This window comes from Lonchura striata, chromosome 7, assembly GCF_046129695.1.
Source record: "Lonchura striata isolate bLonStr1 chromosome 7, bLonStr1.mat, whole genome shotgun sequence".
NCBI lineage: Eukaryota > Metazoa > Chordata > Aves > Passeriformes > Estrildidae > Lonchura > Lonchura striata.
In genome coordinates, this window is record NC_134609.1 from 28,178,359 (window position 1) to 28,196,669 (window position 18,311).

General features: G+C 37.4%; 1 protein-coding gene across 6 annotated transcripts in view; it reads right to left on the minus strand.

Moving 5' to 3' along the window:
• ATE1 (arginyltransferase 1) overlaps positions 1-18,311 on the minus strand; it is a 68,781-nt gene that overhangs the window by 24,989 nt on the left and 25,481 nt on the right. For all 6 annotated transcript variants that reach the window (XM_021529297.3, XM_021529296.3, XM_021529295.3 and 3 more), the window contains one exon: positions 17,270-17,369. In XM_021529297.3, coding sequence (XP_021384972.2) covers positions 17,270-17,369 — 100 coding nt within the window. The remainder of the gene's footprint in view (positions 1-17,269; positions 17,370-18,311) is intronic.

Genomic DNA, 18,311 nt, shown 5'->3' on the forward strand with positions numbered 1-18,311 from the left:
TTGCCCTGGAGATGGTGTTTCACACTGCAGAGCCAACAGTACAAACACCACAAAATGGTTCCTTCAAGACCAATAAAGTGCATTATTTACCCTGACACTGCTGTTGCACCCTGGTTCCAGATCTTTGATGATAGCAACAGCAAATTTGTGGTTTCTGGGCTGCCCTAGGATTACTGTTCATCCAAAGCTGAAATAATAATATCCAAATCACAAATAAGTTTGAAGACAAGTCTTGAAAATAAGAAACAAAGATAAATACTACAAGTATGGAGCTTACATAAAGTTAGGGCCAATTTTAAGCATATTTCGTAAATAATTTTACATCACCAAACTACAATGTGTCTATTTTGCCTTCTATACATTTCCCAAGGTTCCTTTCTCTTTTTTACTTGTTTGTATCTCCTAATCTGTACTGTACACAATGGCATTTTATTAAAACAGACTACTGAAAGTACTTTTAGCTTTCCATGTTGCTACAGAAACTTTGTGTTTGATATACACAAAAAAAGAGAGGCTGATATGAGATAGTACTTACAGGAAAACTCTACTGGATGGAATTCCAGAGACTGCCACCAGAATATTAAGAACATTAGAATATTAAGAATCTGAAAAGTTTCCATTGCTTTAAATATTGCCATTTTATCTCTCTCATGCACTAATATTTAGTACCAGTGACACTAAACTGGCAGAAAAGCAACATCCACATGAAATTGATATTCCAAGGAATGTTTCTAATTCAAGGTGGATTTGTGCACATTTAGAGACTGAGATTCCCTATGAACTCAAAAGGTTGTGTGTTTAAAACATTTTACAGGAAAAATTACTTTGTGACTGTAAATAAAATCTACAAAATGAGCTAACATTTTTTGGAAATTGCAATTTAAAATTCAGTTGGGAATGAGCTAACTAAAGACAGTACCACAAAGATTGTTCTGGAGCTGGAAACTAGAATCTGTCTTATCTGTAGAGAGGCTACTCAAGAATGCTAAAAAAAGCAGCACTGTTTGAGAAACTTGAGTTGAAAACAACAATAAAGAAGAGTTAAGCTTGTACATTTGAAATTAGCTTCCTTGAATTTTAGCCAACTTTTTCAACAACTGGATATTTTTAAAGTATGTTACAGAAAAAAATGTAATAGTAATTGTCTTTTTACTACAAAAAAAATCAAAGCGTTTGAGGGAATAAAAATCATATGATCTCTGAAATGGACCTTGTTTACTTTGAATCTGGAGCAGACATTCTCAAGGAGACCCTAGCATTAAACTTGGAAAGGGAGATTAAAAAGAACTATGACAAAAAGATAAAACCCAAGTGGGGGCCTCAAGAAAAATGCTTCTTTAGAGACACACAACTCTGCTGACTTAGGTCTATCTCAAATGGAGTTTATTTTGGCAGCTGGGAGAAGGAAAAGAAGGGAAAAAACCCAAAAAAATAACAAGAAAAAGAAATGAACGTTTCAATCATGTGGATCCCATGTCCTTCTCTTGAAGGGCTGCCATAAACTGACAGTATTTCTTGAGTTCATTAAATTAAATGTATGAAATTAAGTGTTAAAGTTTGTTTTCTTATGTTTAATGTAAGGTGGAATAATCACAGGAAAAATATGCACAACCTAATAGAGCATACCCATGTTTTACCCTTAGAGGCAAAAAATGGTCATAATAATATCAAATAGCTTTAAACATTCATTAATACCTCACCAGCTGGAGTCACATCTAAAAGAACAGCTTTCATCTGTAGCTTATGAACATATGCCACAGGAAAACGAAATTAATTCCCTGTCAAAGGGGCTTCTGCTATGTAGTTATCAAAGTAAAAACACCACACACCATGTTTACTTAATAGAAAAAACAGATAAACAAAATTAAATTTAGAGAATTTAAATGACAGTGAGCATGTCTTAATTTTTTTTTCCTGTACAACTACACAGCAGTAAGCAGAAAATTAAAATTCAACAAAATTAGAGCACTAGCATGATAGAAATGGTTGCACAATCTTTTATCTTCATTTTGTAGAAACATTGGCTCTGGTTACAAGGTGCCAAACAGTGAACCAATGTAAATTAGTTTCTTATTCTTCTGTAATAATGACAAGAAATTATTTTGTGACATAAGATTCATGTCAAATCCAACCTGCCTTTTCTCACCCTTTTATCAACGATTCTAAAGGATGACACGAGAGGAAAGCAGGTATATTCTATTACAGAATGTAGGTACATTATATCTATTATTATTATCAGGTATGTTGTATCTATTATATCTATCTATTCTTTTTACTTTTCAGGTGTCTGTGAAGTCTCCATTTACTCACTTTATCTGTGCACAACACCTGCATTGCTCTTGCACCTTCATCCAAGTGCACATTCCCAGCTCCTGGATAAAACTGTCCAGGACTGTGCACCAACAGGGCACATGGAAACCTGATTCTTTTCCTGCCCAGTTTCTCTGGATTTTTGACCTTTTTGACTCTTCTCTGCCTGCATGTCTGCGTCCAGAGATGTTTTGTTCTGTGCTAACTTCTAAGCTTTTTTTCCCCAGTGTCCATCAGTGTCAAAGCTTTCCCCATTGCCGGAGCTCACCCTAGGTCAGGGGTGGCTCCATGTGGTGGAAAAATCTCTCCTCCAAACTGTGCTTTCAAAAAAAAGCTCAGAAATCTTCTGTTGTTCAGTCTCAAGGCAGTTTATTGCAAGTTATCTAAAAGATTTTCTCCTGGGGCTGCTCTGGTTTGCTCACAGCTCAGGCAGAGGCACACACACACCCTGACATCCTCTCTGAGCCCGACTGCTTCTTCTCTCCCCACCCAGGGCTGCTGCTCTTTTATATGGTACATTACATGGTACATGGTTACAGTTTATCCCAATGCCTATTACCTATATTAAATGGTGATTTTCTATCTTTTATATGGTACATTACGTGTGACATGGTTACAGTTTTTCCCCAATGTCTATTACCTATATTAAATGGTGCCTTTGTCTAAACCAATCTGTGAGTGCCAACATCACCAAGAACATGGAGGTGAGGAAGAAGAAAGAGGGAGGACAGGGCAGGCCCAGATCCCTCCATCTTAAAACCTCTGACTCCCATGTACAAAATCAAAACCCCCCTGTACAAGACTCAAAAATTCTTCCCTCTACTTTGTGACTACTTCTACTATAACATCTAAACTTTTGTGACTTCTTGTTCTTCCTGCAAAGTTGGTAAATCATTCCATGGCTCAAACCCAAAATCACAGCTGTTTCCAGCTGCCTGCCAGGGTCTCAGATGCTTCTGACCTGGACCCGGAACCTCCAAAAATGTCTGAGGGACATTTTGAGTTCCGACACCCCATCTTTGCCAGTGTCTCTCCAATGACTCTGCAGGGAGTTTTGCCTGGAGCCCCAAGCCTTCCAAAACTCAACCCTTCATCCCACTCAGAGCCCTGTTCCAGCTCAGCTTGCCCTGTGTGACTGCCCAGACCATCACACCCCACTGGAACAGCACTCCTGTCCTGGGCTTCCCCAAAGTCCTGCTTCAGCCTCCAACAGGGGTTTTAAAAAAACAGCCAAAAGAGAACTTGCCAAAAATCCATCCAGACTCAGAGGGCAAGAAAATAAGACCTTCCCAAAGAAGTCTAGGTGAGAGTAGCCTTATACTGAATAAATAATTTCATGCTTCTCATGCCCAGCTACCGACAGCCTGTGGAATATTTCAAGACATAATAAATAACAGACTAATTGACAGCTTTGCAAATTGTGAAACACTGATATTCACAAGTTGAAATATATTCCTAATTAAGAATTCAGATGCATGATGTTGGCTTTAGATTAAGATATGCTATGTGGGGTTTTCAAACTTTACACAATTAGATCATGTTGAAAAACAAGGTCACTTTAAAATTTATCAGTCCAACTTTTTTCATTTCTTGCTGCTTTCATACATCTAAGAACAAGAAATAATATTCTGCAGCCAGTAATTCAGAATGGTACAAGATTTTTAACTTCAAGTTTTTCTACCAATACATGGTGCACTAGACACGTTTTTATAAGGCCAGCAATGAAAAATTGAGTAAAAGCCAAGTAATTTATCTTTAGTCATTCAACACTGAAATGCACATAGCCCAGCACTGAAGAAACAACCTCAAAAACAGTGGCATATATAGGTAAATAGATACTAACAGTAATTTCAGGATAGGAGAAAAAGAGTAAAGTTGTAAGACAAAGGGAGACAACAGGACAGGAAAGTTCATTAGTGAAACCTACACTTTTGCAGGACCCTGACTAAATAATATTGTGAAATTCATGGTAATGTATCCCCAATGCACACACAACCATGTTATTCAGACTAAAAAGCTGCAGGAGGAAAAAAGGCAATGATAAATCTCAGTCTTTCAGTGTCTACAATTTGTTTTACAAGGATAGAGTAATGCATCTCTGCCAAAAAATCTAAACCCACTTGTCTCCCTTACATCTGCAGATTAAAAACTGAATAAATAAATACAAAGGCCAGTGTTCCAAGCATGTGTTAGAACTTAAACCTTAACAGAACAGCTATCTGCACAAAGGATCAATGAGTATCTGTACAAAAATTTCAGACCATCAAAACACGTGTGTTTTAAAAGAAGTTTCTTCTATTGTCCCTAACAATGTTTATTTTCATAGTAAACTTTCATTCATGAAACAAGCATTCTAATTTTAGGTCTGTTTTGTTTGTCGAGGGTTTGTTAAACAAGCCTGCTTTGTTTGCTGGGAGAGGGGAATTGGTGTTCTCCCAGGAGTCCCTTCTCAGCAGGAGAGCATCTGAGCACCTTGGGACACCCTGGCACCCGGAGCTCCAGCCCCGGGGCAGAGCTGAAGCCATCCCTGCACCAGGCTCAGAACAGACAACAGCCTGGGGTGCCACACCGTGACGGCATTGCCACCCCAGAGGAGGTGGCTTGTGGTGTCCCAGATTGGAAAATTGGGGAGTGAACTGGGGCCACATCCACCTCCAGCCCAAACAGCTGTGAGAGGCACCAGCCCCAGAATCCAAACTGCCACCACAGCCCCTGCCAGCATCCTGGAATCACAGAGCCATGCAGTGGGGTGGCCTGGAAGGGACCTCAAAGCTCAGCTCATTCCACTCCCTGCCATGGGCAAGGACACCTTCCACCATCCCAAAACCTTGTCCAACCTGGCCTGGAACTCACAGGGATGGGGCAGCCACAGCTTCTCTGAGCAATCTCATAGGACTCTCACAGTAAAGAATTCCTTCCCAATACCCCATCCATCCCTGCCCTCTGGCTGTGGGAGCCATTCCCTGTGTCCTGTCACTCCATCCTTTGTCCCAAGCCCCTCTCCAGCTCTCCTGGAGCCCCTTCAGGCACTGGAAGAGGCTCTGAGGTGTCCCCAGAGCCCAGGACGTTCTGCTTTCCTCTCCCTCTCCTCTTCCCTTCCCTAAAACCAAGCTGTAGCGACATTAATTGTCAGAAAAAATACTGAGAGAGCTCCAGAGCTTCAATGCATTCCCTCTGAGACCATGCTAGATATAACAAATTGATGAAAGAATCCAAGAATAGGGACACTAAACAAATGGAGGAATAAGACACTGAAAGCATGGCTAGATAGAGATGTACTGAATTTCTGTTAAGGTGTTTTGCAGGAAATAATAACTGCCTGAGGACACAATACAGTAAAAAGAATTGTATCCTTTCAACATGTCCTTTTTGACATTGACTTGTTTTCAAACTCCTCCTTATGTTATTAACTCTGTCTCCATAATTATAAACAAAATATTCAACTTCTAATCCTAAAATTCTTGTCGAGTAAGTTCATTTTTATCACACAAAGATGAACAAAATGAGATTATATGGGAGGTTTTGCAGCAGTCATTCCTTGTGCAGCTTTGCATCCATGAAGTTTGTGGCCCTGTAAAACTGCCCAACACTTCTCTCAGCTGGACAGAACACGTTCCCCATTATGGCTCCATCTGAATTACTGCCATTTAAGGTACACAAATGTCTACTTGCATGTTTAGGAAAACAGACTGTTTAACATTATGCATCCCCAAAGTCTTTGAGCTGAAACATCAACACTTCAGTTTTCTCTTAATGCCAGATGTTTGAAAACTTGGCTTTATAAACACCTTCATGTTAAAAAACAAGTTTGGAGACAAATGGGCTGGAGTTAGGAACTATATTATAGGCTGTGTAAGTCTTGATCATTCCAAAACCTGGTAATTCAAGTGAGTATTAAACATGCACCCAAATATAGGATTAGAGGAGTATTAAATTAGAACTGCACTTACAGAGGTCAAGCACTTTGTTGCCATACTAACAGTTCACAACTCCCACTTTTCAGAGTTCCAAATAACTCAAAATTGCCCAGGCAATCATCCTGCTTTATTTTAAAATCAATAAAGCTGCACCCTGTACTCATGTGCATGCATATCTTGAAACAAGAAAGCAGCTTCATGCACTTCCCTGCACTTTCAACACACTTCTAAAAGAGACAGCAAAGGGCTATAAACACTTCTATGCTTGTATTTATTGGCATAATAAGTTTAAATGACTAAAACTTTAATCAGTTTGAGTCAAGTAAGCTGAATGGAGATGTGCACATCTAAAGGACAGCAGCAAAAAATGTTCCTAAATATTTCTGCCTCAAAATATACTCTTAACATCTCTCCACCTTCCTCCCTTTTCCCTGAATGGAAGATAGTTAAAAGCAATTAACAAGCCACACAATGCCAACTGGTAAGACCGAAATGGAAAGAACATAAGAAAAAAATATCATTAAATAAATCATGGATACGCTGCTCATACTATCACTAAGCACCCCTTGAGAGCACTAGCCCTAATAACTTAAATAAATAAATAAAATCAATAATCAGTGGAACAAAAAGCTCATCTTGTCTTCTGTCCATTCACAAAACAACAGTGCATTTGTGTTGGGACAAAGATAGATTTTGGGTGCTATGTAATTTTGCTCCACAGTTCCATTCTTCTTCAATTAATTAACAATGAAGTCATTTTCACACCCTTTTTTGTCATCCCATCTCAGTGTTATTTGTGAAAATGCTTTCATGCTGAACAAGAGAAGGGGAGGAAGCAAACAGTACCCTGTGCTGTTAAAAAGGATGATCTACTCCCCTGAAACCTTTCTAGTCAGAACCCCCAAATTATCCAACACAGCAAACAACTGCTCTGAACAGTTTCAGTCACTCCTTTCAGAACAGCTCCATTCTTCAGAACAACTAAACAAAATTAAGTTTTTTGGCAGTGATTCATTCTCCCAGGACAAGCAGAAACCTTCAGGCAGTGTCTGAAACACCAAGGGGGGCTTTGGGGTTGTTGATTTTTGTTTATTTGGATTTTTTTTTCCCTAATTTGAACTCGAAAAGGCAACAACTCATCAAGCTCCCAGGTCTCCACAATAAGGCAATATTTGAAAACCTTTGAGAACTGATTTTATTAGATGAAGAAAAAACTTTAAAGACGCTGTAACAAAAATATTTCACTTCTCCACTGACCCTCCTGCTTGGGGCCCTGCTCTGTGCAGCCTCTCAGAGCCCTCAAGGATCTTTGGGAAAACTCAGCACCACCCCAGACCTGCTAAGCTCCACTAACAACTACTGACTCCAACACCAATTAAAGAGAATACAAAAACTTGTATTCTTGTTGTTTTTAAATTTCTTGCATCTAAGTAACAGCGGTGGATACCACAGGATAACATGAAATAATCTACTCCCCTACCAAGGATATGCTGGTGGTGTGAAAACAATTAATTACCATCATCTGCAACCCAGTCCTATCATAGCCTTCCTCTAGGTTTTAATTCTTAATTTTTTACTTTGAGCTGTCACTTCAGGTATTTACTGTAATACTATAAATAATAATTTACTACTATAAGGCAGATAAAATTCATCCAGCAGATCTCCATAAGCACTGGAAGGAAAAACCATAAACCCCTTTATGCCCTGTCAATTCATTTAAAGCAATATTCTCTCCTGAAAGAAAGAAAAATGCAAGTTTTAACACAGACTTAGCTAAAGCAGAATGGACAGCAAAGAAATTCAACGGCATAAACACATTTTCTTTCAAAGTCATGTAGTCACGAACCTTGGCACTAAAAATAACTCAGCCCACATCCCAATTTAGCCCATTCTGAAAACTTTGTAGTTGCACAATTCCCTTTTCTTCTCTCCTTTCCACCCTTTCTCCTTGCCTCCAGAGGCTGCTATCTTCTTCAGCACAATGAAGGCAGAAATTCATGGTATAAAAGCAAATGCTATGAGCTGACCTCAGCAGCTGAGGGCCTAATTTTAGCTACCATTCTCTAGGACAAAATACATCATGGTTGATGAAAATTTTCTAGGCTGCATTAAAATAATTACAAAAAGCTTAAAAATGAGAGTTGAAGAAGGAATTGAGGGGTATTTTTGGTGGATGGTTGATTGGGGTTTTAGAGAAGCCCATGAAGAGACATGTTGGTAGCCATCATGTTTAAGAAGAAGGGTGTTGCAAAAAACCCTATAAAATTAAACACAAAACCAACAAAGAAATAATAATCTTACTCTTTAGGAAGAAAAGCTTACATGAGACATTAAGAAAAAATAATTCAGTGGGATGACAACTAAAGAACAAGAAAAGATAAGAACATGTTATATGTTATTATTGTATATATGTTATACATATGATGTTATATATTGTTATATACTCACACCAAAGCAGAGATGTGCCACTCAGAGGAAGTATATCAAGGGGGGCCCTTGGCTCATGTCCTACAGGTTTCAAAAGTTAACACAAATATAACTGAGCCTGTATTGCAGTAAAGGGATGGACTGCACAATCCATGATTCCACTTTTCCCTCCGGCTCCAAATCACTCACCTCTATAGGATTCTGGGACTTAAATTCCCATCCAAGTTGTACTTTTTGCAAACTAGACTGTGCTTAACATCAGGGTTGAGGCTAAACAATAGAACCTCATTAATATATTCTGTTCACTAATTATACTTTTACTTGGAGACTTTGTTACAGTCAGCAGCTAAACAAACACAAAGAAAATAAAAATTCATAATAATGAATTGTCATCTAGATTACATGGAACACTTCAGAGGAGTGTACTGTGATAGCTCTGTAAAATTAATAAGGTCTTAGTTAAACCAGGTCTCATTAAAGTATCTCCCATTAAACCTTTTCTGGAAAATTGGAGGGAAAACATCTCTTGTGTAGATTTACTGGCTTGTCAGCCAGCTCCTACTGTAAAGGCCACAAGTGAAGTATGGCAGAGCCAGGAAAAGCAGGAGCTCCAGGCTTTCAGACCAAATAAATTCCACTTGACAATATTGCCTAATTAGAGCTAATATAATGAGCAAAACAGCAGAAATAAAAGCAGCTGGATTTGGAGTTAAATGAGAGATCCAACACTCCAAGTGTTGCCATCTTCAATAAATGTGGTGCACAGATAAAATTAACCAGTTTCAAGGACTCACACTTGGGTGACAGATTTGACTTTTCTGTAAGGCACAAGAACTTTAATATTTCGTCCAACATCTGAAGTGGCCTGGCTGTGAACAGCTTTACACAGGGACTGTGTCAGGAAAAGTGAAGAGCATTATCTCCATAAATATGTTTTCACCTTTTCCATTACAGCACTGCACAGTGTCCATCACTGAATATTCAAATTAACTCACTTTTGGGAATTCTCATAAAGAGACAGTTACAAAGACAAAATTCAGAAGTACAAGGTGTTAAGTAGTGTTTGAGGATCATCCAAAATGAATAAATCAACAAAACTGAAGCTGATGAAGCAGCACTACATCAACTCATTTGCTTGATAGAAACTTTAAAATACTCTTAATTCCACACATTCTTACACTTACTAGCAAGGACTAATAGGTTTGTAGAATTATAATTGGCAAATTCTGAAATGGGAATTTTGACCTCATTTCTCACATGAAGGAAAAAAATTAAAGACATATAAATTGTGAAATATATTATTCTCCCTCAAAAAAAAAACAAAACCAAAAAACACAAAACCAAAAAAAACAAACCAAAAATCAAAACCACAAGAAAGTCACCCAAACAAAATCCCCAGCTCTTTTGTCTCTGCATTTCACAATTTACAGTTCTCACTTTAACTGCCAGTGGTTGCTATGGAGTCCCCAAATGAGCCTTCAACTAAGATTTAGTGTAAGTCAGAAATAAGCAGGGAATTTATGACTATGCTGAGTCATGAATTAGACATGATAAATTTCACCAGCTACCATCACTCAGAGGATGGTTTGTCTCAGGTTTATTAACATGATCCTGAATAAATCTTTTTAGCAGCTCCCTTTGACAGAGTTACCTCTAGTAATTCTGAAAACATCCACAAGCACAGAACTGACCAACAGTTTAACAAACTGTGCCTCTTACTCTTGGGTTTTTAAGGTAGGATTTTAGCTCACTTAAATCTTACACAAATCAGCAAAATCACATTTATTAAGAAAAAATCATAGCTAAGTTATCCCAAATGAACAAGATTCCTGGAACAAGTAAAAGGTGTAGAACACATCCCTGCTGATGTGCAAATGTAGGTAGCTAATGCCACATGAATCACATTTCTTTGTTTATTCTTCACAATATTTGAACTGGGAATCCTGAATATACAGAATATGGCTGGGATTTTTATTGACCACATGCAAATAACTTGATCCAAACCAAGTTTATTTTCTCAAGGTGCAATAATGAGAGACTTGTTGATGTCAGAGGTCAGCTGAGACCTACAGAACAAGTATCATCTGCCCTGACAGAAGCCTAGAAATAACAGTCAAACATAAATATCTGTATTACTTTCACTTCATTTCTGCTACAAACTTCAGTCATCTCCAACTCCAGAAACAAATAAAAAGAAATACGGATTTCTAACATTAGGAACGTAAACATTTCTAACATTAGAAAAATAAATCCCCAGGGACATGGTCACTTCTCTCCCAAGGGAGTTCTAACTCCCAAAATTTAAGTTTCCATTGAAAATATTTTACCAGGAGAAATAAAGTTAAGCATGAAGACACAGCTGGGGTCTGTGTCTGTTTCTAGAAGAAAAATGGGATTCAGAAAAATGCTGTGTAAAATTCAGCACAGCTTCAACACCTGTACTGAGGAAAAACTGTTATAACTTACCAATTATACACAGTAAAAAACAACAACTTAGGAAAAAAAAATAAAGAAGCAATTGAGTAATTGCATTCATTATCTTTACCTGCTATGAAAACATGGAAATATATATGGAAACTGATATTCTGCTTTATATAATTACATTTTCAGTAGAAATCCCCTGTCAGCATTCACTTATGTCTGTTGCTATCCAGAATGGAGAATCTCTATATTCCTGCTTGCTGATGCTGATAATAATGTGATTTTCACAACCTCTCTACAAATGTCTCGAAGAAAAAGAAACAAACCTCAAACACTTTGTAAGAAGCTGTTAAAAGTAAAGGAGAAAAGCTTTTAAATATTCATCACTAGCATGACATCAAGAACTAATAATTTTTCACCCATGGTGTTTTTATTCAGTCCCACATTCTCATAGTTGTTTATTCCACCATGTTCCATTTATTTGGCACAGGTTTTCAGATAAGGAAAGGTGAAAGGAAAAAAGCTTTTACAGAAGGAAGAAACAAAAGGAAAAAAGATTTTTAAAAAAGCTGTTAAGGGACTCTGCTGAATAGAGCACCTGCCTTCTCACATCCAAAAACCAGACATCCCTCCTAGTCAAACACATTTGATAAAGAACATGTGGAAAGATAAGGACTTTTTACACCAGACACACCTTGAAGGAACATTAAAGAAGCTTAATTTTCACATTTAACACATGTACATCAAGTCAATCAAGCAAAATCCTTTTGGAAGTATTGGACACTCTTAAAAAAGACTTCTCATAATCCCTTTAGGTTTTAATGCCCAAACTCCAACAGAACTCAGAGGAGTTTCTCTTCAAGCACTAACCCAACCCATCAGAGGGAGCAGCTGGGTGAGAGCTCTGAAGAAATCAATGTTCAATTTGAGCTGCTGATGCTCATGTAGAGGAGGATCCAGGGAAGACCAGGGAGGAAAGAAAAGGAGGATAAAAATGATGTTAATAGGACACACACAACAGCAGGGATTACCTCCTCACTTGTGCAGCTTATCATTCTCAGGACTTTACTACTGTATGTTTTTGTCTTTATTATTTGCTGTTTGTTTTTAATGGTCTTGACAAAAACAAATAAAACTACTGTGTTGCCAAAACTTGTATTGATCTCATAAAAAATGGGTTTTACAATGCAGGTACTTCACTTATTTATTATCAAATGGTGCTGCAAGCAACAACTTGACACTCTGTAAAAGCCCTGAATTTTCAGGATATTTAGTTGAATCTTTATGACCTGTTTACATAAAAAAGTTGTTTTTTACTAATTGCAATGCAGATTTAGTCCTATAAACTCACAAAATTAATCCTGGAAAAGCCACTTGTTTCAGGGTAACTGTAGTCCTCCAAACTACTCCCAGCTAATCTTATTTTTCCCTTTTTAATGTAAATAGTAACACCAATGAGAAAAGGTGAATAAAAAGAAAAAAAAAAGAATGAAAAAGAATAATAAAGTTGATAATAAGAATAATAAAGAATAAAAAGATGACACATGAAGGTATAAAAGCACTTTTTGTGTGGAACCAGTGATGACACATTTAGCAAAGCTTTTTGCTGGTAAGTGGCAGAACCATAACAAGCATGTGCTTACACCCCCAAAATCACAGAGGATCACTTTAAGGCATGTCACATTAAATCTCCTTCCCTCACAAATTTCACTTTACACAGCAAATCCGAGCTTACTGAAAACATTAACTAAATTCCACAGTGAGACATGGTGACAGGGTCTGGACAGGGGAAGATGAGCCAGACTCCTGTGGATCTCGTGGACGTGGACATGCAGGCTACCACTGGATGCTTTTCACTGCTGCACGAGCAGTGATACTGAAATGCCTGAAAGCAGCCAAAGAAATTGGCTCTCAAGTGCCATAAAATTCCAGGGGCACCACTCACAACCACAGTCAGTCCGAGGTATTTAGTTTAAGAATGATTAATCACAGTTGAATCAGCCTTTTGTTTCTTTTCTGACATTTCAGAGTCCTTTCTAGTATTCCATCTATCTGAAGTCTGGCCATGACTTGATACCAAAGGAGACTGTTTGAAATAATTCCATTTACTTTGGCCTGCATACAAGTCTGGATAAAGGTTTCAGTCAAAACACCTCTTCACATCATAGAATGGCCTTAAAATGGCACACAGAGATAACAGAGCACAAAGACATTACATCTGCTGTGCACTTCCAAGGCCTCTGAGAATTATTGACCAGCACCAGTGGGGTGACCCCCAGGGGAAGCACATCCTTGACCCAAACAAGGAATGATCCATGCTCCAACTTTCTATCTTTTCACATTATTAACAGATAAAAATGGTCATGTGTAAGTGTTGAGCAAATTGCTATCAATGTTCAGTGCTCTGAAATTGTATCATCCAAAAGCAATTATTTAAAGAGAAAAGGTACATTCACAGATCTATGCAAATACCAACACTGAAAAAAGCCTCAGAAAACCCAGAACTAAGGAACCTCACATAGAAAATGTCACCAACAAATCCTTCCTAGCACAAGAACTTAGAGGAGAAAGTGATTTAAAGTCAACAGAGTGTCAATGGCTAATGCAAGGCAGCAAATACACTTACTATTTATACCAGAAACACAACCTCAAAATCCATTTAACGTCACCCACTATGAGACTCAAAATCAGTGTCAAAAGACTGCAATGGAAAGAACAGAAAGGACCTTAAGTGATTGGAAAACGTGAATTTAGTAACATAGAGCCACAGAGTACATTTTTTTACTTGAAGGATGCAGGATAAAACAGAATATCAATCCAGGAAGAAAATCCAAGGGCCTCTCAAGCATTTCTCTGATATAGCTGTTTTGTTAAAGGTGCTTCTTGTATTTCTGTAATTCTATAAATATACTTGTAAATTACTGCATTTAACTGAAAACATTAACAAGTACATACAGAAGACTTAAACACATGAGAAGCAACCCTGAGAACAACCTCATTTTCAAGTAAAATACTTTCTTTATGCCTAAAACTTTATCACACACTCCAAAATGCATTAGGAAAAAGACTGCATCATATGAGTCTTGGAAAATTTTCCAGAAGACTATTTTCCAATCTGAACTACCACATCTAACAAAGCCTGAGAAGGTTTCCCACAAGGTCGTGAATTTCTTCAGAGAGCCATTTAAATCTTGTATTACCCTAACCTACCCAGAAAAAAAATGGAACAAAGCCATTGCTTAAGGTTTTTCACTGGATTTTTCCATATTAACATAATAGCACTACAGGAATCCTTTTGTCTCAATTTAATGTAGATTTTATTTTACCAGTTTGTAAATATTAACCCATACATGGGAACAGAGGTGAGAGAGGCTGAGAACTAAAAGATATGCTAATTTTGCAATGGAGTCCTTTCCCATATCTTAAAAGAAATTTCACAGGGACTGCACTGTTCTAAAATCACATTGCAATCAATGTTGGCTGCTGGGGAACAAAAGGAATGAACCAGTGAGTCAAAAGGGAGCTTTATTTTAAAAAATCTCTGTAATTATGTCTGATCCATGGGTTAGTTGATACTCTAACCATTCATCTTCCTGCCTGAGAATCCAGAATTCTCCAACTCTGTTACTGTGCCAGAAGAATCCCAGCTCTGGGATCTGCTTCCAGGACTTTCAGGCCTCCAGTCTTCCAGTGGATTACACCCCATTGATACACCAAATTGTACCAATTGTGGGAAGAGAACCCTGCAGATGAAATGGTCACACACTGACCCCCAATAATTATCCCCCAAACCCTTTGTCTTCACTGTAAATAAATGATGTGTTCTCATAAGGCACTTCTCATACAAAAAATTGCTCCTGTGCTCAGCCTTCATTTCTGAAGGTCCCAAAACAAATAATTTGCAAATAAAATTACAAGAAAAAGGCTAGAAAGCCAGTGGACAGCTTTCCAGCTCCTCCTCTTTCTTTACCTGACACTAGTTTAACATCAGTCACCCACAGCCTGTCACTCTTCCACAGCAGTAGCATTAAGGGGAGCCTCAAACATCTCTATTAAACAGCAATAAAGCAAAGTCCTTAACATGAAATGCCTCTAAATCCACCAGGCATTACTGAAATTACTTAATCTACAAAGTCAGTACTTCCCCACCCTATTACACCACTCCCAATCACTTACAGGAGCAGCAGCATTATCCATATGCATTTCAGAGCTTAGCTTGAGAATTTGGTTCTGGTGTTCTGTTTCAGTGAAGGAAAAAATGGAACTACAAAATTAATTTTCACCCTGATTTTCAATTTCATTACTTTTGTCTACTTCTCAAACAAATGCATCCAGGAAAAAAAAAATATACAATAGAACAAAGGTCCTTGCAATTAATTTACTGGATTACTGCTGTCCCAGCAGAGAGCATTATGTGTGTTCTAATCACACAGGTACAGGCTTTTCTTCTTATCCTCCCCAGTCCCTGCTCCAGCTTTAATTACCTAACACATTGACTTGTGTAGGTTTCTGGAAGACTAAAATGTATATTCTACCAAATCACTGTCATATCAAATAGTCATTAATTCTAAGGAAGGGAAGAAAAAGAGCTTTTGTGAAGGAAAAAAAAAGTGAAATACTCCCACTATAATTTAATCAATTTCCATTATTTAAGAATGAAATCTAGAAGCATTGTGGGAGAGTTGTATTCTTGATGCAATCATTTTCAAATTGCAGCACAGGCTCAACAAAGCATTGTAATAAATACTACAAATGTAGAGTGGCTCCTTTAATGCAGTGCCTAATTTAATTCATGTACACAAAGTTCATTTTTTTTAGTAAAGCACTACAAGCAGCTGTACCCAAAGTTTCTTAGCCCTGATATCTTTCAGAAATGGGATTTTTTTGTCATTATTGCCAGATTTGTTCCTTAAGTGCCCTGGTAAACTACATCCATTCATCTTACAAATCTTGTACCATGCAGTTTGTAGAAGAGAGGGGATGTTAAATTGCAGTGTCTCAACATAAACAAATCACCCCAAACTTCTAAATATTTCTAAAGAGTAGAGGAAGTAATCAAAAGCTTTGGTTCAAGCTGTTGATGTAACAGCCCTTAAAATGATTCAGATGCGAGAGGGCAGATTTTTCCAACTCATTCATCTCCTTCCATCAAACTTAATATTCTCTTTCTTTGGCCAGCAAATGGACATGAAAATTCAAGTTGGCAAAAGGGACACACACACACACACACACAAACACATCATCTAACAAAACAAGAGGGATTTGTTATTTTCTGAAGACAATCATCATGGCTACCTGTAGTGCAGGCCATAATCAAGATGAAATTCCTTGACAACCATCACTTTAATGAGCCAATAACAATTTCTGGCCATTTAAAAACACTGCAGATTTTTAGCACATTTTGAGAGGGGAAAAAAGAAAATCAAAACACTTCTCCTCTTTCTCTAGATTTTGTGAACTTTCTACCTTTCCACATTATTAGCAGATAAAAATGGTTATGTGGAAGTTTTCAGCAAATTGGTATCCATGTTCATTACTCTGAAATTGTATAATATTAATATCTAAAAGTAATGATATAGTTAAAGAGAAAATGTACCACATCCAAAAGTTATAAAATCACAAGAGAGACCCTTAGGCACTGAGGTCTGAACAAAGGTGAAGCCAACAGGGGCTACAAGGCAGCCAGAGTGGTTTCTGCAAATAATCTATGGGTTCTCCTGATCCTCTCCTCAAAATCTGCTCTGCCTCACCAAACTTCTCACTGGTCTCATGGGCAGAGCCTCTAAAAAAAAAAAAATAAAGAGTAAAACCCAGCCAAGCTCAAGAAGACATCTTATCACTGCCTGGAGTCACTAAGCAACAGTTACAAATATTCCAGCCTCAAAAAGGGAGAATTTTAGTGGATTGAAAGAGACAGTGTAAACATGAGATAGCCAGGTAACCAAATGACAAACATCATCTGACAGCCTTGAAAACCTCTCTTAAGCCAAGATGTAATAAATAGCACATGCAACTAAATTAGAAAAAAAAAAAAAATCCCTAAGCCAAGTTAAATAGTAACCAGCATACAAATTTAACCATATAAAGTCTACATTAAAATCCAAAATGACAATTACAAAATATTATATTACTATGAATAGTGTCAAAGCTTTGAATAACAGCACACTAAAGCAATAAGTAAAAACACACTTTACCTTGTATCTCATTTTGGGGCATGAATGGATGTAGAAACCCATATAATAAAAACAGAGATCGGGAGCTTTTACACAAAGCTGTCTGGTAAAAGCAATTTCCCTGTGAGGGGAAAGAAAAGACTAATTACATTTGAATACAATTCTTAAAGCTATTTTACCTCTTCACATTGAAATATTTTACAGCTATCTGGCTCTTAATCTAGGACTTAATAAAGGACTAGACTTCTATAAAATAAAAATTAGGATCATAAACTCCAAACTAATGTTTTTAAAAGTTCCAAACATAATAAGTTGAAAATTATTACTTGGAAACCTAACAAACAAATCATCAAAATGCACAACACCATGTCAGGCTTAAAAATACTTTCATTTTTGTGTTTTTACAATCAGGTCTGCCAACTGCCTGATTTGATATCTAAATAAAAATGACTAACACCCTCTGTTTAATATATTTCTTGTCAGTATTTGTGTACATTGGAATTCTACAGAAACCTACTGGTATCCTGGAATTCTACTGGTTAACATGCCTCAGGAAAACATCAGAGTATTTTTGAAAAATAAGCTTCAAGGACAAGCCTCTTGTTTGTTCTGTCATTTATTCTCCAGCAATTTGCATGTAAAAGCATCCATCTTGATGCAACAAAAGGTATTTTTACCCATCTCATGTTTGTTAGCATGATTTTCTCATTTATTCCTGAAGAAAAAATGTCAATGTATTCCAAAAAAAGTTTGCTTTTTATTTTACTGGCACAAGGAAAGCACTGTTACTACAAAGACTCAGCCAGTGCTTCCTCTATAAAAGATCATTTTTGCAGCATTTCTATCTCTGCAGATCACTTCTGTAACAAATTGGATAAAAAATGGATGCTGGTTTTACTTTCTGTGTCAAAGGGATAAGAAGATGTCCCTGCTCACTGCAGGGGAGCTGGAATAGATGATCTTTAAAAGGTCTCTTCCAACACAAACTATTCTCTGATCCAAGATATGAGTACATTCATATAGGAAGCATCTACAAACACTGGAGGCAATTTATCCCTTAAAA